This window comes from Ovis aries, chromosome 5 (assembly GCF_016772045.2).
Source record: "Ovis aries strain OAR_USU_Benz2616 breed Rambouillet chromosome 5, ARS-UI_Ramb_v3.0, whole genome shotgun sequence".
Lineage (NCBI taxonomy): Eukaryota > Metazoa > Chordata > Mammalia > Artiodactyla > Bovidae > Ovis > Ovis aries.
This window is the reverse complement of record NC_056058.1, coordinates 18,287,788-18,311,535: the sequence shown is the minus strand read 5'-3', so window position 1 is coordinate 18,311,535 and position 23,748 is coordinate 18,287,788. Positions and strand designations below refer to the sequence as shown.

General features: G+C 57.1%; 1 protein-coding gene and 1 long non-coding RNA gene across 7 annotated transcripts in view; one reads left to right on the top strand and one right to left on the bottom strand.

Annotated features, from left to right (window-relative positions):
* Positions 1–5,098: 5,098 nt before the first annotated feature.
* NFIC (nuclear factor I C) overlaps positions 5,099–23,748 on the top strand; it is a 73,631-nt gene continuing 54,981 nt past the window's right edge. For 3 of the 6 annotated variants that reach the window (XM_027969896.3, XM_027969892.3, XM_027969894.3), the window contains exons 1-2: positions 5,099–5,154; positions 21,909–22,440. In XM_027969896.3, the coding sequence (XP_027825697.1) occupies positions 5,152–5,154; positions 21,909–22,440 (535 nt within the window). In that variant the 5' untranslated portion in view covers positions 5,099–5,151. Of the gene's footprint in view, positions 5,155–11,758; positions 11,843–21,908; positions 22,441–23,748 lie in introns of those variants that run through there. The other 3 variants (XM_027969895.3, XM_027969890.3, XM_027969893.3) reach the window with 1 other exon arrangement.
* LOC121819620 (uncharacterized) lies at positions 8,587–13,391 on the bottom strand. The gene is made up of 2 exons (XR_006059896.2): positions 13,289–13,391; positions 8,587–9,002 (listed from the first exon to the last, which is right to left on the bottom strand). It is a non-coding gene; the product is annotated as an uncharacterized LOC121819620 (long non-coding RNA).

The following is a 23,748-nucleotide window of genomic DNA, read 5'->3' as shown; positions in this document are numbered from 1 at the left end:
CTGTTTATTTGGGTAGATGCTGGCATGAGTTTAATCCCAGCCTGACTAGCGACTTGCACTTATCATTGTTCCATTTATTAGTAAATTTAAATGTTTGCTTATAGAATAAATACCCTAAATCCTCAAAATAAATACCACTAGGATAAACAGAACTTTCACAATAGCTCACACCTCAGAAATGCTTCTCCCCCATCCTATGTTTTGGGCTCTTCTTCCCAGAATTAATCATGCTTTTTAACCTAGAATGTCTCCTTTCTTTGCTTGAAAATAACTGTACCTCAAATATGTATTCCCCAAAAATGTTGTCTCATTTTAGTTATCTTAAATCCATAAAGACCTTGAGGCTGGGAAAGATTGAAGGCAGGAGGAGAACCGGACAATAGATGATGAGATGGTTGGATGGCATCACCAACTCAATGGACATGAGTTTGGGCAAACTCCGGGAGTTGGTGATAGACAGGGAAGCCTAGTGTGCTGCAGTCCATGGAGTTGCAGAGTCAAACACAACTGAACAACTGAACTGAAATTCATAGAGGGACTCATGCTGTGCCTAATATTGGGGAGGTTTTGTTCCACTCCATGTAATATTGCTAAGTCCATCCGTGCTGTTTGCCTGTGGCTGAGAACACCACTGTAGCTGATTACTATGCCATTGGGTGAATTTCCCAGAATGCATTTCTTCTGTGTTTTCTTCGAGATGAGAATTTGGGTTGTTTCTGGGTGTCTGCCTTCTTCACAGTGCAGTAATGAACATTTGGGGGCATGTTTCCTGGGGCAAAAAGTCAAGGTTTCTTGTGGATATTTATCTGGGTGAGGAATGGCTATGTTATGTGGCACATGAATGTTCAGTGTTGTGATTAATATCAGTCTGCTTTCCAAAATGGTTGCAGTGTGGAGGAGTCCTGTGAACCCACAGCCTCTCCAACATTTGGTATTGTTGGACATTTTAAATTTGGAACAATGATACAGGGATGAAACTGGACCTTGATGTGGCTTTGTCATGCATTTTCTTGATCCCTAAAGAGGTCAGGCATCTCCTCAACCTTCATGCACTTTCTGGTGACCTATGTGTCATCATTTGCATGCTTTCCTCATTTTCTTTTGGGGATGGCTGCCTTTTTCATATTGAAACTTCTTTTTAAAGGACTGTACCATTCCATCAGAAGGCTATACCATTCTTTATAGCATGCATTCTTAGCAAGGGCAAAAATCAGTTCTTGGGGAGTAAAAAAATCTTACTCTTTCCATGTAGAAAACATAGCTATACATATACTATATAAACAAATATTTGGTATATCTGTGGTATTAAAATTTCATAAGAGGTGATTAGGGAAAAAAATGTCTAAAACAACCAGGGAGGGATAATGCAAAAAAGGCTGAGAAACACTGATTTATAGCAATTTACCCAAGTCTGTGGCAATAAACATCATTAGGGGTATACCTTTTCCCAAGTTCAGGATAGACTCCCAGAAATTGAACCATAAGGTCTGAACTTGTCTTAGGCCTCTACCATGTGTGCCAAACTGCTTTCCCAGTTCATATATACTTTTACCTCCAAGTAATTTATGAAAATGCTTGTTTTACCACATCCTCACCAGTACTGGGTTTTATCAATTCAGAAATCTTTACTGATCTTGATGAGTAACAAAGCATGGTAAGTTCTTATTATACTTTCTTTGGTCTCTATAAGGCTGGGCATTTTTAATATGCTTGCTAATCAGTCTGTCTTTTGGAAATGTTCTAGGGTGGAAGAAACATAAGTCAACACATCTGGGAGAAAGGGGATCTTTTATATATACAGTGGTGGTAACTTAACAGAGTAGTGTCCTACAGTTATGCAGAAAGCAGAACTTGTAAGTGATGAACTTGGATATTCAGCAGAGGGGAATTTCCAGTTGTCAGAGGTGCAGATCAGTTTCTTCTTGCTGCTTATAGCAAAATGTGAGAGGAAAGATAGATGGAGAGAAGCACTGTTAAGCAAAAAGGAAACAAGACTTGATGATTTGGGAGAATCTCAGCCTATGCAGATTGCCAAAGAAGCCAAAATTAGGAGATTCATTGTCAGGAAAGCGTCCTCTGGACCATTATCACTTACAGGTTGGGTGAAGCTGGGCAAGAGTCTAAAACCCGGTCTGAGCCTCAGTTTCCTCATCTGTGAAATGGGGATATAGAGGTAATAGCACCCACCTCCTAGGGCTGCTGTAAGAGTAAATGAGTAGTCCTGTGTAAAGCATTTAACTCTATGCCTGCAGACCAAAGGATGGCCTTGTGGGCAAAATGATGGGTACGGGGGCATCTTCCAGGCCTCCAGTATAGCCCTCAAGAAAATCACTGCAGATGGTGATTGCAACCATGAAATTAAAAGACGCTTACTCCTTGGAAGAAAAGTTATGACCAACCTAGATGGTATATTCAAAAGCAGAGATATTACTTTGCCAACAAAGGTCCGTCTAGTCAAGGCTATGGTTTTTCCTATGGTCATGTATGGATGTGAGAGTTGGACTGTGAAGAAGGCTGAGTGCCGAAGAATTGATCCTTTTGAACTGTGGTGTTGGAAAAGACTCTTGAGAGTCCCTTGGACTGCAAGGAGATCCAACCAGTCCATTCTGAAGGAGATCAACCCCGGGATTTCTTTGGAAGGAATGATGCTGAAGCTGAAACTCCAGTACTTTGGCCACCTCATGCGAAGATTTGACTCATTGGAAAGGACTCTGATGCTGGGAGGGATTGGAGGCAGGAGGAGAAGGGGACGACAGAGGATGAGATGGCTGGATGGCATCACTGACTCGATGGACCTGAGTCTGAGTGAACTCCGGGAGTTGGTGATGGACAGGAAGGCCTGGCATGCTGCGATTCATGGGGTCGCAAAGAGTCGGACACGACTGAGCAACTGAACTGAACTGAACCCCAATCTCTGTCTGGCTGACGTTAACCCACCCCTTCCCTCCTCTCCTTTTCTCTCTTCTCCTCCCAGGTACCTAATTCCCTGAGGCAAGGGAGGAGTGGAGTGTTCAAGCTGGGGATTAACAGAGGCCGATTAGAGAGGAGCTGGGAGCAAAGGGTCTCTGTCCTCTTCACCCTTTCCTCTCCAGAGCCAGAGCTGGGGTATGCGCCCTACTTTCTTTGGCTTCAGGTGTGTGAGACGGAAGGCTCCCCCTCCAGAACCTCCCCATTCCGACCTGCGGAGCACCTGGTTAGAGACGTCAGGATCAGGACCCATGGGTTTCTGATATGCTGGTTGATGAGTTTCCCTTTCTTCTTAAAAATCCGGCAAGAGGGACTTCCCCAGCAATCCAGTGGTTAAGACTCTGCCTTCCAATGCGGGACGCAGGGGGTTCGATCCCTGGTCTGGGAACAAGGATCCCACATGCCGCTGGGTGCAGCCAAAAATTTTTTTTCAAGTGGGGGAGGAATGCGTAGAAGAAAGAAGAAAACTTCAGCGTCCCAGAGCGAACGCTCCCTGGACGCCGGAGATATAGGCTACTTCCGTACCACTGAACACATACTATGTTGGCAGGGCTGTTGTTACCACCGATTGCCTGAGATTTTTTTGGCCGGCCCCCGGTTTGCCCAGCAAGGCACAGAATGAACTTCCGGAAGCCCCCAGAGTCAGCTAGGGCTCTATAAGGGCAGTCAGGGCCTGATTCTGCTCCCGGAGTGCTGCCTGCCCCGACTCGAAACCCTGGCGCTCTCCCTGTGGGAGCTGAGAATCATTTCCCCAAAGGGATCCCTGAATCCCCGAGCCCCAGTTGGGGGAAGTGAGGTCGCAGGCGGGAGGGGGGAACCCAGACCGAAGGACGGCCACAGAATTGCCTCTACCCCACTAGGTCTCAGCAAGCGCCCCTCGCATCGTGCCGGGGTTGCGCCAGAGGCAGAGCCTGGGAGGAGGAGGGGAGAAGGGGGCGGTGCCTATTCTGCGGCTGCCCGAGGAGGGGGACTGCGGGAAAGCGCTCAGTGGGGTGGGGGTGGGGGGACGCTGCGGCAAGGCTTCCCAGCCCGCAGCGGCCCGCGAGGCAGGGGCGGGGGCGCTGACCCTCCCCGTCCGGCCCCTCCCCCGCTGCGGAGGCTTCGCCATTAATCCCGACCCAGGGAGGGGGCACCGGCTCCCCCCAACACCCACGGAGCCACCGCGTGCGCTCCCCGCCCCCGCCCCGCCTGGAGCCCCTGCGGGATCCCCAGGGAACCCCTGCCCCCCAGGTCTGTCACCCTCGCTGTCCGAGTCTGTCTGTGTCCCCATCTGTCCCGTCTCCCCGCTGTGCGTGTTCGTGTCTGTGTATCCGGGACACCTGCACTTGGGGGCAAGGGTGGCTGCGGCGATGGCCGGGAGGGAGGGGTCGTGGGGTCGGCATGGGACTCAGAGGTCTGAAGTGTCTTCCTGCGATTGTCAGTCTGTGCGGCTGTCTGAGTGACACCCTGCAGGCTGTGAATTTGTGTATGTGACAGCGTGGAGGCTGTGGGTGTCTAGGCGACACCCTGCAGACTGTGAGCATGTGTCTGGGTGACACCCGCAGGTTGTGAGTGTGAGTCTGTGTTGGTGGCATCCTGCAGAAGGTGTGCGTCCGAGAACCGAACCGACTGAGCGTGGGCCCCGGGGTATCTAGGTGACACCCTCAGGCTGTGTGTGTCTGTAACACGTCGCAGGCGCGTCGCTGTGCTTTCTGTGTCGGTGCCGGAGTCGAGGAGGCCCGGGCCGCGAGTGTCCCAGCTGCCTCTGTGTGTGTGTGTGTGTGTGTGTGTGTGTGTGTGTGTGTGTGTGTGTGTGTGTGTGTGAGCGCGCGCGCGCCGTAAAGGTGGATCCGCTCCCTCTGCAGCGAGCCCGACCCGGGCCCAACGACCAGCTGCCGCGACCGTTCTCCCGGCTTCCCCTAGCGCGGGCCGGGCCGGGGATGGAGCCGCTGCCGAAGCCGCCGGAGCCGGGGCCGGGACGCGGAGCTGCCTGAGGCGCGGGCGGCGAGCGGGACCGGGGGGAGGGCGGGCCGAGGGGAGGGTCCTGAGCCGGGGGGGCGGGCACGGCGCGCCCCCTCCCTAGCGCGCTCGCTCCCTCCCCCGCGCGCCCTCCCTCACCGCCTCCTCCCGCCGCCTCCGGCCCCCCCTCGCCGGGGACCGAGCGCGCTCGCTCCGGCGCCGGCCTCGCCTCCTCGCAGCAGCGCCATGGTACGTCGCCGCCCCCACTTTCGTTTTCGCCGGGGGAGTTTTTGGGGTGGTGCGTGGGCTCCCGGCGAAAGTTGCGAGGTCTAGGGGGGCAGGGGGCGGGGGCCGCCCGGGGGAGGGGCTCGATGCGGGGAACCCCCCTCCCGCCCGCCGCCCCGGGACCCCCGCCCGCCGATCCACCCCCCCGCGGCTGGGGGCGGAGCTGGCGCGCGGGGAGCAGCGGGGGACCCCAAGTGGGGGGCCCCTCACGGGCGCGGCGGAGTTAGAGGGGAGGGCGGGGCTCCCGAGAGAGGGTCCCCCCAGGCCAGGCCTCCGCCCCCTCCTTGGCCCAGCGGGAGGGCGCGGCTCCAGGCTCGAGACCCCCGAGCACGCAGCCCGCTGGGGATCCGGGGTCGGGGAGGGGGCGCCCGCCGGGGCCGTGCGGGCCGGGGGTCGCGGCGGACCCAGCGGGCTGCCCCGGCCCGGGCGAGCGCGGCGCGCCAGCTAGCGGAAAATGGCCGCTGCGGAGAGGGGCGGAGAGCGCGCAGCGGCCGCCGCCGGGCGCCTTGAACTTGGAGCCGGGCGGGCGGCCGCGCTCGGCGCGGCGCAGGGGCAGCCACCCGGCTGGCCCTAGCGCTGCCTGAGCCCCGCCCCCGGGCCGACCCCGGCCCTGCCGCGTCGGGCGACGGGTCCCAGCCAAGAGGGGTCACTGGGTCTAGGCCAGGCGCGCCCCAGGCCCGCAAGCGCCGGTAGCTGCACTTGAAGGTTCCGGTGTCCGGTCCGCCGGTGTCGGTGGCATCCGCACTCGAGGGCTGCGTTTGGGGGCCCCTGTGCTCTGCAACGGGTCAACACGGGTTCCTGGGGGTGCATTCGAGGGTCTGTGCGGCTGGGTGGTCCCATCCCTATCCGTGGGTCCCCAGGCGTGGGGTCCTCTCCTTTATGAATCTGTGTATCTGCTCATCCACGTGGCTGTGTGTGTGTTGTGTTGCGTGTTGTTAGAGCATTGTGCAACTATGGGACAGTGTGTACGTGTTGGGGTAACTGGGAGACTGTGCCATGCGTCCCCGTGGGGCGGTGTTGTGAAGCAGTGTGTCTGGGTTGTGTGTCTCCGGGGAATGTGATGTCCCTGGATGACCGTGGGGTGTCCCCGTGTGAATGGGAGGGGGGGTTGGGGGTTGCCACTGAGTGGGGAGCTGTGTCGTGTGACTGCGTCTCAGTGGACATTTCGGTGTCACTGTGTGCGTGTGACTGGCGCTCAATGACTATTCCTGAGGATGGGTCTACGCTTTCTCCCCCACTCCCCCCAGTCCCTTTCTTCCCTGTAACCCGAGCTACCAGGTGGGGAACGGTGGCTTCCTTCACTTTGCCAAAGCTCTGTCCCTTCCTCTCACTCCCCACCCAGTTCCTTCGAACTCCTCTTGCCTCGGGGTCCCCCATCCGCACGGCCCCAGGTGGTCTCAGCTTGAGGTTTGGGCGCGAGGTGGCGCCGGGACGCGATCACTCGGCGGCGACGTCTCCCGCCAGGGGCTGCGCGTGCGCGGGGACCTGGCCTAGAGGGGGGGCGGGGCCGCGGGGGTCCCCACTCCCCCTCTGAGGAGGTCCGGAGGGATGGGTGGTTACCCAGGCTCGCGTGGGTGAGGTCTGGACCAGAGAAGTGGCCAAGGAGACCCTCTGGGCTGGATGGACAGGGAGCCGCGCCCCGAGCCCTGCCTCCGGCACTTGTCTGGGACGGGGCAGACGCATGGGCACGCAGTGTTGGTTTCTCCCCTCCAGGGGAATCCCCGCCGCGCCCCCACGCCCCACCCCAGGGCGCTTTATATAATTTTCTAAATATAAAAGCCCCAAGACTAGGCTCGAGTCTTTGGGTCTTACTTTGAACCTGCATCCCTTTTGGGAGTGCTGTTTGGGAAGGGGAGAAAAAGGGGTCCCACAGTGACACAGGGAAGCATCCACACGCAATACTTGGGTCCTCAGCTCATGTGAGCTCCCCCACCCTCAGGCCCCTCCACAGCCTGTGCTCCCCATCCCGTACACCCACGGCCAGCGCTGAAACACTGTCCCCCCATCCTCCATCCCCCACCCCCAGGCACTGCCCTCCACCACACTGGCCTCCCTCCCCACCCGTCACCGGGTTCGCAGGGGAACACCTTCGTGTAATCGCAGTCAGTAGCACACACCCGTGACACTCACAGCTATCTGTTCACAGCCACACATGTATAGAATTTTGCCCCTACACAGGTGCACACACAATCACACACAGGCAGGCAGCAGACACACAAACAGGCACCTGCGTTTGTGGGAGGGGGAGGAGCCAAGCCCATCCCGCCCTCCCCCAGCTCCATGTACAAGCCACGGTCCCTGAGGATCTGGAGAGCAAAGAGGAAAGCTGTGGGGGCAACTGTGGGAGGGGCGGCGGACAGCCATGAGCGAAGAGCAGGAATGCACTGTGTTGTGTGTCACTGTGCGTGTATTGTGTGCGTGTGTGATAGTCACTCAGTCGTGTCCAACTCTTGGCGACCCCATGGACTATAGCTTGCCAGGCTCCCTCTGTCCATGGGATTTTCCAGGCAAGAATACTGGAGCGGGTTGCCAGTTCTTCAGGAGATCTTCCCAACTCAGGGATCCCGAATTACAGGCGGATTCTTTACCGTCTGAACCACCAGGGAAGCCTCTGTGTGACTGTGTGAGTGTGTGTGTGCGCTGGTGTATAATCCTGGGAGGTGTTCTGCCTATGGGTGCGTGTGCTCCTAAGCATGTATGGTCGTGTTGTGGTCTGAGTATGTTATTGTGGCTGGTTGCACTTGTATTACACTTGGGGTTGTGCATGCCCTCGTATGGGTCTGTGTGTCTCTGTGAGTCTACGTGAGTCTGTGTGTGTGTCCCCTTGGGTCTGGGTATCTGTCGGGGTCTGTGACACGCAAGAATCTGTGTGTCTCCGTGTGAGGTGTTTCTGTACATCTGTGTGTCTCTTCATGACATGCTGGGTGTATTTGTGTGCCTCTGTGTTGTATGTCTGTGTCAGCCCCAATGTCAGCCCACCACCACTTCTCAAGGCTGAGGACCTTAACCTCCCCTTCTGGAGGTTCTATTTCTCATCTGTAAAATGGAGACACACAGGATGCCCTGCAAGGTTGGAGGAGGAATCATCCTGCCCACCTGGCTGGAACTCAGTTTTCTGGGTATGGCAGCTGGGGGCTTCCCAGGTGGCTCCTGCTCTTATCCTTCCTCCCTGAGCTGCTCTTGCTTTTTACAATTTTGCTGTGGATTCCACTCACATTTTAAAAGTTTGCCTTTTAATAACACAAGCCACTCATGAACATCTTAAGAGGATGTAGAAGTGCCCAGAGTAAAAATCAAACCTTCCTCGTCACCCCCACCCTGTGGGACTCCCTACTCCAGAAAAGCCCTATTTTCACCCAGCTTTGTCTGAGCAGCTACACGTGTAACAGAAACACATTCTCATAAAGGATATATGTATATTCTTTAAAAAAAATTCCCAAATGAGATCTTGAGTCTACAGCAGAGGTTCTCCCCAGGGGACAGTGAGTGAGGTCTGGGGACACTCGTGGTTGTCACACTGGGGGGCGGGGCTCCTGTTGTCCAGCCCTGTACAGTGCTCAGGACAGCCCAACCAGAGAGGATGGTCCGAAGTGTCGAGTGGGGAGGAGCCCTGGGCTGCAGAGTGTTTCTTGGAGGCGTCTCCAGGTAGGAGTCCCTTGTTCTTTTGTGGAGCTGTGTAGTATTTCCAGGTGGCACTGCTGAACTGGTCCCCACGACGGACATGGTAGCTGGCTCCAGATTGTTGGCATTTGTGTTATAGGGTGACAGTCAACACCCTCCTGCGTCTGTAGCTGGGACAGTTACAGAGGAGCCTAAGAATGAGTGATGGGGAGAGCATTTTTAAACAAATGAGTTAACTTATGTTCCAAAGCGCCAGGAGCTAAAGTCATGCCCCTCCTCCCCAGATGTTTCACACATAGGTCCAGTCCAGCAATTGTTTTTTTTCAAAAACACTATGTGCATGCCAAACATTGGCGGGTTTACCCACAACAGGCCAGAGGGGTAGAAACTATTATCACCCCATTTCTCAGAACGGGAAGCTGAGGCACAGGCAATTTGGGCTCCTGGCTAAAGGAGACGTAGACCCAAGGCTGTAACCCTGCACTAAAACTGCCCTGCTGTGGACCTACTGTTTACACTGTAGGGACCTCTTCCTGCTGAACTAGATGATATAGATAGATAGATACAGACAAATGCATTGCTAAGTCGCTTCAGTCATGTCTAACTCTTTGCGACCCCATGGACTGTAGCCCGCCAGGCTCCTCTGTCCATCGGATTCCACAGGCAAGGATACTGAAGTGGGTTGCCATTTCCTTCTCCAGGGGATCTTCCCAACCCAGGGATCAAACCTTCATCTCTTATGTCTCCTGCATTGGCAGGCGGGTTCTTTACGGCTAGCACCACCTGGGAAGCCTAGATAGATAGATAGACAGATAGATAGACAGATAAAACTCTTCACTCTCAATGGTGAACTTGCACCCGCCACCACTAATGTATTAATACTGTCTTTCCACACCTTATCTCAAGGATTCCAATCTGCCCAACCTCCCAAAATGTGTGTTGTATCTATTGTAACCATTTTACAGATGTGGGAACTGAGGTTTAGAGAGAGACAGAGAGAGTCTGTGCTCTCCAAACTGTGTTCCAGAGTAACCCAAACTGCCTGGTGAAGGCTGCATGCCGGGTGGGTGTTGGGAACAGTCTGGCAGTCGCAGCCACCTGGGAGAAAGCTCCTAAGGCAACTTGAACTTGAAAATGTCTGTGAATTGGGGATTCTGCCCTCCAGGTGTTCACAATGTTTTTAAAAATAATAAAATATTGCTTTCTGTTATTTTGGCATTTGGATTCCTAGACACCTGTCTCTCCCTTTCATCCTGAGGTTTAAATGACCCCCATGGTTGCACAGTGGGAATTTAGAAAAACAAAACATTAGTGAAGTGCCATTTGAGTGACTGTCACTCACAGCAGGGGGAGCCGGCAGGACAGAGGGCGTATGTGTCCCGTGTGAATCCTGCTTCCTTCTGGCCTAGCCCCAGGGCCCCAGGTCAGTAGCATCTTTACCTCGCCTCGAGCCTCGGGATCCTCCCCTATAATATGGGGAAAAAGCATTCTTTCTGGGCATGGGCCGGCTGCCCCAAGTTGGCGAGGGGTTATCATTTGTCCTTGGAGATGGGTCAGAATGGCCAAGCTTTCTAAGAGCATCTCAGTGCATATTTAACGGAAGGTCAAGGCGTTTCTAAGTGCTGTTCTTCTGCTGACCAACACCAGGAGGTGGGCACTGTTCATCCACTTCACAGGGGAGGATGCCAAGGGGGGAGCTTCCTGCTCTTTGAGGTGGCAAAGGTGCCTGAGAGAGGCTGGGAGGGTGTGCAGGATGAACCCAAGGAGGGGTGAGGCCAGGTCCGTCAGGCTCCCTGGGGGCTCAGACTGGAGGAGGGCAGGTCTGTTCTCCAGAGGGAGAACAACAGAGCCTGCCTTGTGGGCTCTGGGGCCAGGTAACTGGGCTCCAAGCCACTCCAGTGCCTCAGTTTCTGGATCCGTCAAATGGGTACACTGTGGGTGGGGGTCAGTAAGAATCTCTGGACACCTAGGAAGAGGCTGCAAGGGTTTATCTGGCCAGCCTGAGGTTCTTCCTGGACACCTTCCTCCTGGGGTACTGGGGAAACATATGGGGGAGGCCCAAACCCCACCCAGTTCTCCTTTGGTGCTGGCTGAGGAAGCAAGAGCAGAGTTCTGGAGGCTCCCCTGCTGGTTGGGGCCCTTCTGGCCACGGAAGGGCAATTGTAGCCAAGCCCCTCTGCCTGGGAACTGCAGTCCCGGTCTGGCTTTCCGGGGCGATCAGGGGGAGAGGACACCATGAGACCCCCTTCTCCGGCCATGCACCCCGGGTTGTACATCTTTAAGGGGAAAAGCGCGCTCGCGCCGGGCCTCTGCACACGTCACTTCTTCATTCTTTCCCTCCCCCCCACCTTGGCTCCTTTCTCCAACTTCCCGGCCAGCTTGGGGCGGGTTGGGGGGCGGCCTTCAAAATCCACCTTCGGCCCCCAAATGTCCCGCAAGAGCCACCAACCCCTACCCACTCGACTCGGGCGGGCGATCCAGGGGGACCCGCTGCGGCCGGGGTGTGCGCAGGCCCTTTGGTCCCCGTCCGGTGCCCTGGTACAGGGCGGCTCGAAATTTGTAATAATAAGCAATGTTGGGGGTTCAGGAGGCATGGGGAGCGCGGGGGGAGCGGTTTTCCTTCCTCGCTCGCGCTCTTTCCCCCCCCTCCTCTTTTCTTTGAAAGTTGGATGTTGAGAAGTGGGAGGTTCGGGGTGGGAGGGGAGAGAAATCGGGGGAGGGAGGGAGGTGGTTGCCGGAGGGAGGAGAGACAGAGACACAGAGAGAGACAGAGACGGGGGGGGGGGACAGGAAAGGAAGAGAGAGAGACAGAGAGAGGGAGAGAGAGAGGGAGTCGGGCGCAGGAGAGAGGGAGAGCGCGGGAGGGAGGAGGGAGGCAGACCAAGGGAGGAGGCGGCGAGGAGCGCGCCGGCCGCGGCCGCGGGGGGGGGGTTTGGAAAAATGACTCAGTAAGTTCAGCGCGCCCGCTCCGGCCGGCCCTGCGCCTCCCGCCGCGCCCGGGATGTATTCGTCCCCGCTCTGCCTGACCCAGGTACGCCCCCCGCCCGGCCCCGGGTGCGTGCCCCCGGTGCCCCGGCCCCGAGCCCCCCGCCACCGGGCCCCGGAGTTTGGAAGCCCGAGGAGGCGGGACGAAAAAGGCGCGCGTCCCTCCCGCCCCCGCCTCAGGCCAGGGTCCGGTAGGCGGCGGGGGGATGGGCTGGGACCCTCATCCGGGACGCCCGCCCTGTGCGCCCCACGGGACCTCTCCCCCTGGCGGACGTGGGGGCTCACCCTGCAGTCTCGCCCTCCCCAGACGCAGGAGGCGCACCCCCACCCCACCCGGGAAGGTCGAGGGGTGCCGGGGAGAAGGCCAAAGGCGGGGTTCTGTGCGAACCCCTGGACTGGACCCAGGCCTGCTTATAGGAGAAATCAAGGGGGTCCCGGTTGGACCCTGGACGCCAGGAGACTCTGGAGGGGAGGACCCCTCTGATACGGGGACGCACGGCCCCCCTCATAAGGTGGTGCCCCGCCACCCCGGCCCTGGCCGCCTTTCCCCCATTATTGGCCCACGTGTGCGCGGAGGGGGAGGGGGCACGCGAAGTTGGAGGCACCAGCGGTGGGGGGAGGGGGTGCGCCAACTTCCCGTCGGGTCTCCCACTCCCCGCGCGCCCCCAACCCCGGCCCGATATTTTCGCTGCATCGATTGTGGATTATTGAGCCGCCGCCGCCGGCGGGAGGAGCCGGGAGGCCGGGCGAGCCCGGGTCTGGCCCGGGCACTGCGGCGCTGCAGACGCCCTCGCCAGCCCGGCACCTGCCCCTGCCCCCTCCTGTAGCCTCTCACCCCTGGCCGCGCTCCCAGGCTGCCCGGGCTCGGCCCTTGTGCAATGACCCAGGGGGTGTGTGGGGAGGGGGCGGCTGTGCCTGGGGTTGCCCCAGGGGACCCCTTCTCTCCCCCAGCTTCCTCCAGGGGGACCCTCCCAGGTCCGCTGGTTCCACCCTCCAGCTCCGCCCCCACCCCACGTCCTTGGATGTCTTTAACCATGGGGGTCGGGCCTCAGTTTCCCTCAAAGTGACAAGCGGCTGCGGAGGCAGTTTCTGGAGGGAGAGGCAGGGTCAAGTGCGGGGCCGCAGAAGTTGGGCATCCAGCGGGGCACCGAATATCCTGAGGACCAACTACTGTGTGGGGAGCACGTGGATGCTAGTCTCTGCTGGACGTCCCCTGCCACAATTGACGATCCTGGGGTGCCCCTCCGCATAGCAGGCTCTTTCTCACAGGCCTCCTCCAGCCCCCGCAGTTTCTGGCTCCCTGCAGGGTATATAAGGGCCCATGCCAAGGGGGCCACGGGGCTTGTCTTACCCCGTATCCTCCGAGTGACCTTGGGGATGTCCCTGCCCCTCTCCAGACCTCCCTTCCCCTTCAGAGCAAATTTTGGGGTCCCCCAAAGCAGTCATCGCTGGCTCCCCTCTGCCGCCTGTTGCCCTAAAGCTCCCCAAGTACCGTGAGGGTCCTAGTCAGGGTTGCTGGGTGACCTTGGGGCTCAAGGGGTGGCCTGGGTGGCCCCGAGGTGCCCCCGCCCCCTCCGTCCTTCCCGCGCTTGCTGGCTCCCTCCCTCTGGGAACCGCCCAGGGGGGCTGAGCCCAGGGAGGCTATTCCAGGCGAGGAGATTGGACGGCAGCCTATTGTCACTGCGCCCTGGAATTCCCCCATCAGGACTCCTTGGGAGACAGGCCTCGGTCCACGTTGCCCGGGGGTGGGGGTGGCAGTGAGAAGCAAAGCTGGCCTTCCGCTGCTCCCCGGGCCTGGCTTTCCCCGGGCACAGGGCAAGGATCAGCCAGGCAGGCTCTCGGTGGAAACATGGTAATGAAAAATACCTGAGGTTCTGTGTGCAAAGGACAGGACGACCGGGAGACAGTCAGGTGGAGAGAGAACTTGGGAGCTCCCAGGCCAGGGTGGGGATGGGGTGACCCAGAGGCAAGGGGATCCCTCTCCTCTGCTTATTCTCCCATGGGTGCCCCTCACCCTGGAGGGATGCCTGGGAGCCCCTTCAGCACAGCCTCGGTGTAATCTCCAAAGCTGCATGCAGGCTCAGTCTGGTCTGGGCTTTCCAGCTGGGGGATCTGGAAAGACTGTCCACGGAGGACCCCCACTCCTGGCTGCATCTTAATCTCGCCTTACCCACCTCTCTCTGACTGCCTGCATCTCTCCCTGTCTCTCTCCCTCTCCATCTCTGGGCCTCTGTCTCCCCTCCTCTACTGACTAATTTTACAACCTGAGCCCATCCGAAAATAGCTCCCTTTTAGCTGATCCGACCCGGATCTTCTCAGAGCCGAGACCGGCTGGGGATGTGTGAAGGGGGGGAGCCGGGCTGCTCCCGGTGCCAGCCCGCCCTGTGCCCCAAGGTCCTGCCCACCTGGGGTGGGGGTAGTGCGGCCATGGCCCAGGCGGCCCTGGAGGATTCTGGGAGCGCCGTCCTTGTTTCAGTGGTGACTCAAACGCTTTTCACTTTTACTCTTAAGAGGAACTGTGTGGAGCAGCCGTTACTTCCATAAATCCTGCCGGCGGGAAGGCCGGCCTCCCCACGCTTGCCCCGCTCTGGGCCTCCCTCCCTGCCTCCCGCCCGCCTCTACCGCCACGTTAGTTATTCCGGGTTTGGGGCCAAATCCCTCTTGGCTGCAGTGCCCAGGATTCCCCGGGGCTGAGGCTGGGCCTGGGCCGTGGCCACAGCAGCGCCGGCTGCCAGGGCCCCCCTCATTCATTCATTCTTCCCTTCATTGCTTCACCCCATTGCCTGGTGGGGCAACACTCTTTTAAAAAATCACTGTTTCTCCAGTGGGGAGACTGAGACTAGGAGAGGGTCCCCGACTCTGTCTTGATTGAATATAATAGATCTTCATTAAGTGCCTCCTATGGGCCAGATGTATGTGGCAGCGGCTTGTGGCAGGGCACAGAAGGCATGAAGTGCCAGCCTGGTATGAGTTCATGGAGGCTCTGCTGGGATTAGGGGGGTGGGTCTCCCAGCCTTTCAGGATTGGGAGAGGGGCCAAGACCAGAGAGGGCTAGGGCCTGCCCCCGGGTGGCGCAGCATGGCTGGTGAGTCTGGAACTGGAGCCATTGCCCACCTGACTGGTTAGGCCTGGGCAGGTGGGTGCTCCCTGAGGTTACCCCCTCCATGACCTGTGGTCTGGTGGTCTCCGATTGGCTCCTGTACAAGGCACAACCTCGCCCCATGTTTCTCTCCCTCTCTCTGTCTCTCTCTGAGTCTAAGTCCGTGTCTCTCCCCCTCCCTCCTCTGCAGTGGAGGTGCTTCAACACGTCAGGGTCGGGTGCCTTGTAAATCACGACACTGGGCTTCTGGCCGAGTCAGCGTTCTCTCCCTTCCTCCCCTCCTCGCTCGCTCTCTGCCTGAGCTGACTTACCTTCCTGTCTCCCACCTAACGGATGGGACCCACCAAATGTCCTGGGGCTTCCTGTCGCACGAGCAAGCGGGTTCGCAGTGACCCGCACACACGTGTACTGGCTCGTGGCCTGGGTGCGAGTGGACCCTGGGTGTGCCATCCCCAAAGCTCACACTCCCACGTGTGTAGGCACACAGATGTGCACACACATGTGCCCTGCCTGGGGTCGAGAGGTAGGAACCCAGGTTGGCCTTGGATATGCATGTAGATCCTGCCCAGGTGGCTGTGTGTCTCTAGGCAGCTGACCTAGTGCTTCCTTGCATGCTTCAACCTTAGCTTGGGGCCTGGTATACAGTCGGTGCCAAATAAGCTTGGCTGTGATGATGATTGTCACTAAACTAAGCACTGCAGCTTCCCAGGTGGCACTAGTGGTAAAGAACCTACCTGCCAAGGCAGGAGATGCAAGAGACACAGGTTCAATCTCTGGGTCGGGAAGATCCTCTGGCGGAGGGCATAGCAACCCACTCCAGTATCCTTGCCTGGAGAATCCCATGAACAGAGGAGCCTGGTAGGCTACAGTCCATGGGGTGGCAAAGAGTCAGAAATGACTGAAGTGACTTAGCACAGAAACTGATAACTGGATTAAACACCCCATAGGCATTTTCCAGCTCTTCCTCCTTGCCTTCTGTCACTGTCTACTCAGGGCAAGCTGGGAGCCAGGGGCAGCAGTGACTCCCCAGAACCTTGAGCCCTAACCACCCCCACCCCCACCAGCGTTTTTCTCTTGGTCTTTACCCCCCTACCTGCCTAGCCCTGTACAGGGTCTCCCTGAGTTTGACCAGACCCACGTGGGAACTGGCTTCCTTCATCCACTGGGGTGTGTGCACTGGGAACAAGCAGAGGATGAAGTTGGTCCTTTCTAATCTGGATGCCGTTGAAGCAGCAGTGAAGAAACAAATCAAAGCCACACCCTTGAGGGGCTGCAGTGTAGTGAGGGGATGGCAGGAGCCGGCTGATGCTTTGGCTTCCCGAGGAGGAGGTGACACGTGGCCCAGGGCTGAGCAGCAGAAGGGGGCCACATGGGTTTGAGAGAGAGCAGGTGGGGTACAGAACAGGAAGCCCTGAACAATGACCAGACCCCGGGCTCGAGGGGTTGGGGGAGCTGGCAGTGGGGCCAAGGATCAGGAAGTTCAAGGTCATGGGACCCAGGTTCAAGTCCCAGCTCAGCTCCTTCCTGGCTCTGTGGCTGTGGGCCAGTGGCTTTGGGGCTCTGTGCCTCAGTCTTTCCCTCTGGACAGTGGGTACAACAATTTCCCCCATTTTGTAGAGTTGAGAGCTCAGTAAATGCTCAGCCTTGCTCCCCGTCTCTCCCCCTCACACCCGAACCTTCTGGCTCAGCATCCACCCAGGACCCCAGGGCACAGAGAGTAAAGTCAGGAGATTCAGGGCTCAGGCTCACTGGTCACTTTGCCAGATTTTCTCCTCCCTGGACTTAGTTTACCCAGAGTCTTCCCAGGGGGTCCTCAAAAGCCCTGCCTGACCTGCCCATCCCCTCCCTGCCCTCCCTCTTTTCCTCTCCCTCTCCCTCACTCTGCTCCAGCCTCACTGGTCTCCCCTCTGTTCTCTTCAAACATAAGGCGTGATCCTGCCTCAGGACTTTTGCCTGTGCTGTGTTCTCCACTTGGAAAGCTCCTACCATGGACGCTCATCTTTTAGGTCCTTGTTCAAGTGTCCTCTCCTATGAGAGACCCTCCCTGACCACCTCCAGCTAAAAAGAACCATCCCCAGGGGACTCCTTGGACCCCCCCCCCCACCACCACCACCGCTGCCGCCACAAACTCCTTTAAATTTCTTTAGAGCACATTGTTCAACCTGACATTTTTTTTGTTCCATCCGTCCTTTCTTTCCCTTTCTTTCCTTCTTTCTGTCTTTCATTTATTTATTTATTTATTTATTTATTTATTTATTTATTTATTTTAGCCATACCTCCAACTTGTGGGATCTTAGTCCCCCAACCAGAGATGAAACCCAGACCCTCAGCAGTGAGAGTGTGGAGGCAGAGTCCTGACCACTGGATCACCAGGGAATTCCCTGTGTTATTTACTTATTGGCTGTGGCTTGTGGGATCTTAGTCCCCCAACTAGGGATTGAACACATGCCCCCTGCAGTTGAAGTGCAGAGTCTTAACCACTGGACCGCCAGGGAAGTCCAACCTGACATTTTATTACATTTCCTAGCTTGTTTAAGGAGAAGGCAATGGCAACCCACTCCAGTACTCTTGCCTGGAAAATCCCATGGATGGAAGAGCCTGGTAGGCTGCAGTCCATGGGGTGTCTAGGAGTCGGACATGACTGAGCGACTTCACTTTCACTTTTCACTTTCCTGCATTGGAGAAGGAAATGGCAATCAACTCCAGTGTTCTTGCCTGGAGAATCCCAGGGATGGGGGAGCCTGCTGGGCTGCCGTCTCTGGGGTCGCACAGAATCGGACATGACTGAAGCAACTTAGCAGCAGCAGCTTGCTTAATATACATCCCTGTCCAAATCAGGATCCAGGTGAGGGCTGAGCCCAGGACTCTGCTGGGCCCCAGCATCATGCATGGAGCTAGCACTCAGTAGATGTTTGTTGAACCATCAAAGGCATTTTTCCCTCATTGGATAAGAGCCGTTCATAAGCTATGATGCTCTGAACTTGGAAGGAGAAATCACTAGCAAGAACACTTAGTCTGGCACCAAATGGGCCTGCATTCAAATATGAGTTCTGCTGTTTGACACTTAACAGACAGTGGGCTTACCTGGAAGAAGGGACATTGGAACCTGAGTTTAGAAGGATGCACAGGAGTCTGGGATAAGCACTTAGGAGGTGGACAAGAGATTCTCAGTAACATTTGTTGAGTCACTGAGGAGGGAGAATGCTTTGTGGAAAACTTTTGGTTTGGAAATTGGAGTTTCAAATCCTGGTTTGCTGTCCTGGACTCGCAGAGTGGGTGAGCCACAGGGACGCCCAGTAAGGGACACAGCCCAAAGCACAGTTGACCAGTCCATAGTGCCCAGCAAGGGCTTGGACCCAAGTGTCTGCCTGCCAGCTGCTGCTGTCCTCTTTGGCCAAGTAAGGTTTTTGGAGTTCTTAATTCTCCAAACAGGAATCAAACCCATGTCCCCTGCAGTCAAAGCATAGAGTCTTAACCACTGGACCACCAAGGAAGTCCAGCTTGACATTTTATTATACTTCTTAGCTTGTGAAGTCCCAGTGGGCCAAGTAAAGTTTCTGGGGTTTCTTGCTGTCTTCCTTAACCTTGCATCTATGATTACCAGAGCAGTGGATAAGCTCCCCACTGATCCCCAGCAGGGTGCCAGGTCCCTTTTTGCCCATTGTACAGGATGAGAAACTGATGCCCAAGGCATAGCAGTGATTTGTTCCTGGATTATACAGAAAGTGAAAATGGAGGCCATTGTCACCCAAGCTTGTTCCCTCCAGTCTGCCTGGCAGCAAGTGCCTCAACCCTGGGCCTCAGGGTTAGGGGAGACTGATTGAGCTGGACTAAAAATGCCCAGCAGTGTGGTCTAGGCTAGGTCTGGGAGAACCCTAAGGAAAGCAGGAAAGGCTGCCTGAAGGAAGGAACATTGGAGATGGGGTTTTGAGGGATGCATAGAAGTTCAGGAGGATTCTTGGCTTCTAGCTTTCCTTGGCTGTCTCCCTTGCCCTGTCAACCAGTGAGGGCACTGGGAAGTGTCTGGAGAAGAGGCCTTGGTTGTCACAGGTCTTGTGGGACAAAGAGAGCGACAGGCCTGCCTCTCACCTGGGTTGACCTCCCTGGGAGGACATGGAGGCTCAGGCAGCAGGTCCGTGACCCAGTTACAGGATGTTTGTCTTCCTTCCTCCAGAACCAGCTGGGGTCACCAGTGACGTGGGCTCCCGCCCCTGCCCACCTCCCTGGCATCTTTCCCCAGAGAGGGCCCAGGGAGGAGGGGGTAGGCATACGACAGGGGTGAGAGGGCTTGGAGAGGGGAGGAGAAGGAAAGGGAGAGAGCTCATCAAACGGGAGGGGGCTCAGAGGCAAAGGGGTTCAGGGAGAGATAGAGTCTGGGCCCAAAATAATCCTAGCAACAACAACAATAATAATAGCATAATTCAGGCTTTTGAGAGCTGGGCAGATAAGGGGGTTCCTATGCTAGAAGGAGATAGCACCCCAGTTCAGCTGGCTGACACCCCAACTGCCCCTTCCCAGCTCCCTCTGATCACTCCCCCAATAAGCTCCAGGCCTCGGATGACAGCCACAGCCCAGGCCTCCTTCTACCATGGTGTCCCCTCCATGGGGGACAGTGCCCCATGCCTCCATGGATTCCCTGCCCCGATTCTCTGGCCAGACTCCCAGGCTCTGGACCCAGGTCTGCAGATCAGCTGTGTGACCCTGGGCGAGCCACTCCCCACCCCCGGGGCTGGCATGTTGAGTGACATGGTGACACAGGAAAAGCACCTCTGAGGTTGGAGGGGACCTGGCAGGAGACAGCGCCTCAGCAGGTCAGCTGGGGCAGGGTGGGGTGGGGCATGGAAAGGGGCTGTAAGGTCCAGTCCCTGCCACAGCTGTTACGGTGACTCACATGTCGGGGGACACTGGCATAGAAGGGGCTGGGCTGGCACAAACAGTACCCCATCCTGCCCCACCCCATGAGAACAGAAGGCTATTTTCAGACCCTCAGTAATAGGGGAGATCTGAGGTCGTCTCCCACCCCCAGTACCCATGGCTACAAGTGACCCAGGGGAGATGGGGTACAGGACAAGGAGAGGGCACCTGGGGTGGAGAGTACCATGGGCATCCAGGCCTGGAGGTGGGACCGAGCCTGGCCACATCCACCTGGAAACCAACTGGTAGCCCAGAGCAACTGTGTCACCATCTCCCCGAGAGACCCCTGCCTCACGGAGAGCAAGCTGTTCTGAGAAAGGGGCGGATAGGGTCTTGGTTTGTGTCCTCACACAGACGCTGAGAGCCTCTAGGACCTCAGCCAAGTCTCTGCCTGTCTCTGAGCTTAGCCTCCCCATCACGCAAGGCATAGAGGAGCCTGAGGCCTTTTCCTGCCCCTAGAAGATTGTAAGCAACTAATCGTTATGGCGACAACAATGTCAATAACAATAATAATAATAGCATAATGCAGGCTTTGGAGAGCTGGGCAGATAATGAGATTCACATGCTAGAGAGAGACATAACCTCCATTCAAGAAGCCCAGTGCAGCCCCCAAGCAAGAGTGGGGATCGAAACTTCTCTTCTCTGTCTTCCTTTCTCCTTGAATTTCTCACCCCTTGAGGGTGAGAAAGCATACCTGGGATGTTCTGCAGACTCAGTTTCCCTTGTTGAAAATGGCAAGAATGAGACAGCCTCCTCCCACCTCCAGAGAAGAGGAAAGGGGCCTCCCATGGCCCCATTATTCTCCTAGGTGCCCAACAGTGGGGAGGGCTGCTGTTGTTTTTATGGAGAAGTTGGTTAGGTGTGGCTTCCTGTCCCAGCTCTGCTCCTCGTGACTGAGTCGCTTCTTGGGGGTCTCAGTTTCTTCATCTGTAAAATGGGTGTTGTGGCTGCTCAGTAGCCCCACTCAGGCAGTAGGAGGGGGCTGTTGAAGTCACAGCTCTGGGCAGGTCTCTGACCCTCCTCGGGCCTCAGTTTTTCCATCTGTGGAATGGGTCTGTGGGGGGCAGGCTAGGGTGAACTGGCCCCTGGGAACCCCTCTCTCCAGCTCTGAACCTCCATGACTGAGCTCCCCTTTCTCTACTGCATGCTGATCTTGCCTCCTTGGGCCTCACCTTTCCCTGCCCCTGCAATGGGTCTGTATAGGAACTGCCCCACCCTACCCCACCCTTTCATTAGCCCCTGACATACAGTAGGCCTCAGTGGACCTGTAGACCTCTTGGCCTGTGGACCTCAGCTGGTTCTGTCTGTATCTCTGGGCTATAGAAAAGATGTCTTGTCCTCATTTTTTCATCACTGCCAAGAGCCAGTAGAGGCAACCCTTGAACCTCCATCTCATGTCAGCTGCCTCTGCCGAGCAGTGGGTCTGGCAGACAAGTGACACCTGTTTGCTCCTGAACTGTCAGTGCCCAGTGTGTGCTCAGCCCTGCTTTGGACATTTGAGCTCACACTCTAGTTCAGTGCTTTGCAAAGTACAGTCCAAGGGCCCAAGGCCCACTGTCTGTGTTCATAAGTTTTACTGAAACACTACCATGCCGGTGACATCTCTGTGGCATCTTGCAACAGAGACTAAAATACTCACTACTGGTTCTTTATGGTACTTTTAAAGTTTCTGACCCCAGTTCTAGAAGGCAGAGAATGGATCCATGCCACTATTCTATCAACCTCAGTTTTCCCCATCTGTTTAGTGGGTCCCCATCAACTTCCACCTGGAACCCTCAGCTTGTCCTGCCTGTACATTGGAGTTCAAGACAGCCCTCCATGACTGGCTTCCTTGGCCTGTGCCTTCCACCATGGTCAGAGCCTCAGTTTCCCCATCTGGGCAGTGGGTTCTCATATGACCCAGTGAACTGCTGGGCCCCTCTGGCCCTGTTTTTTTCCCTGGGAGTTCGGAGGTATCTGCAGAGGACCTCTGCACCCCTCTGCTCCACCATCCCTCCAATGGGTCTGCCTGGGGCCTCTGCAGCCTCAGTCTTCCGGGCCGGGCAGTGGGTCCACGGGCCCCAGCGCCTCCTGATCTCTGGCCTCTTCCTCCCCGCAGGATGAGTTCCACCCTTTCATCGAGGCGCTGCTGCCTCACGTCCGCGCCTTCGCCTACACCTGGTTCAACCTGCAGGCGCGGAAGCGCAAGTACTTCAAGAAGCATGAAAAACGGATGTCGAAGGATGAGGAGCGGGCGGTGAAGGACGAGCTGCTGGGCGAGAAGGCCGAAGTCAAGCAGAAGTGGGCATCGCGGCTGCTGGCCAAGCTGCGCAAGGACATCCGGCCCGAGTGCCGCGAGGACTTCGTGCTGGCCATCACTGGCAAGAAGGCGCCGGGCTGCGTGCTCTCCAACCCCGACCAGAAGGGCAAGATGCGCCGCATCGACTGCCTGCGCCAGGCCGACAAGGTGTGGCGGCTGGACCTGGTCATGGTCATCCTCTTCAAGGGCATCCCCCTGGAGAGCACCGACGGCGAGCGCCTGGTCAAGGCGGCGCAGTGCGGCCACCCGGTGCTCTGCGTGCAGCCTCACCACATCGGTGTGGCGGTCAAGGAGCTCGATCTCTACCTGGCCTATTTCGTGCGGGAGCGAGGTGAGTAAAGGGCGTGCGCATGCACGGGGCTGGAGGTGGAGAGGGCTGGGGATGTGCCTATCGCCTATCGCACGGGCGTCAACCAGGCCCGCAGATCTGAGCGAGGAGGCGGGTCCACGTGCCCTGCGCGCGCGTGTGCGTGCGTGCGTGCGTGCGTGCGTGTGGCTGACCTATGAGAGGTCCAAGGAGGGAGGCGAGTCTCGCAAGGTTTGAGCAAGGAGGGGGGCCTTCTTCAAGTCAAAGGGAGGAGGCACATGCCTTGTGAAGTGTAAGGGAAAGAGAGCCGGTTCACGGGGAGAGTGGGATAGGGGGCAGGTGTGTCCTGGGGGTCTGAAGGGAGGACATCGGACCTTGATGTCCAAGGGGGTTGGCAGGTCACAGGAAATGAGATGCTGTCCCAGAAGGTCTGTTGGCAACAGGGGTGAGGATGGGCCACTGACAGGTGGGAGAGGAACAGCCTTATCCTTCCTGGGGAAGCTGGAAGGGTGCTGGGTGGCACACTGAATGCTGGTTGATCGATTCTCAGACCTTCCCAGAGTCCTGACAGGTGTCATGTTGATGCCAAGTGGGAAGCTGGGGCACCGTGTGACTTGAGCTATGTCATCAATCTCTGGTCGTCAGGGTTCCCTACTCCTGCCCTTATAGCTGGGTGTTTCTGGTGTTTGCTGGCTCTGTGGTCAAATGGTCCACATGGAGACCAGTGGGGTTTGTGAGGATGGAGAAATCCAGGACAGCTTCCTGGAGAAGGAGGCTCCCCTGAGCTGAGCTCTGCAGGATGACTGGGCAGTGACGAGCATGGGGCTCTCCCAGGGGGTCAACAGCCTGGGCAGAGGTGCAGAGGCTGGACAGGTGGCCCAGTCCTGAATGTCAACAGGTCCTGGTGGTCGTGGGCAGGGCCTGGTTGCGCGGACAGTGGGCTTCACTGACCCACTGCTTCCTGGTGGTGTGGCCAGTGGAGCTGTCACATGGAGGTTATCCAGGTTCTTACCTGGATTGGACCTGGGGAGATTCTCGGAGATGGTGTGTGTAGCGTGTTGAACTCTGGTCTGCTGTGTGGCGGGTGGCAGCTGTGACTGTCTTCATGCGGATGGAATCAGGTGTGCCCTGGGGAACCTAACTGGTACAAGTCCCGTGCCCTGCTGTTCCCACCCAAGCTGAGCCTGGTACCCTTGTGGGCATGAACCTGCACACACCTGGGCTGCCTGAGCCTGTCAGGTGGGTGCACTTGGCTTGGAGACCCAGTCCCACCACCGGTAGCCCCACAGGAACCCACTTGATCACACAACCAGAAATGACTGGGGAGGACTT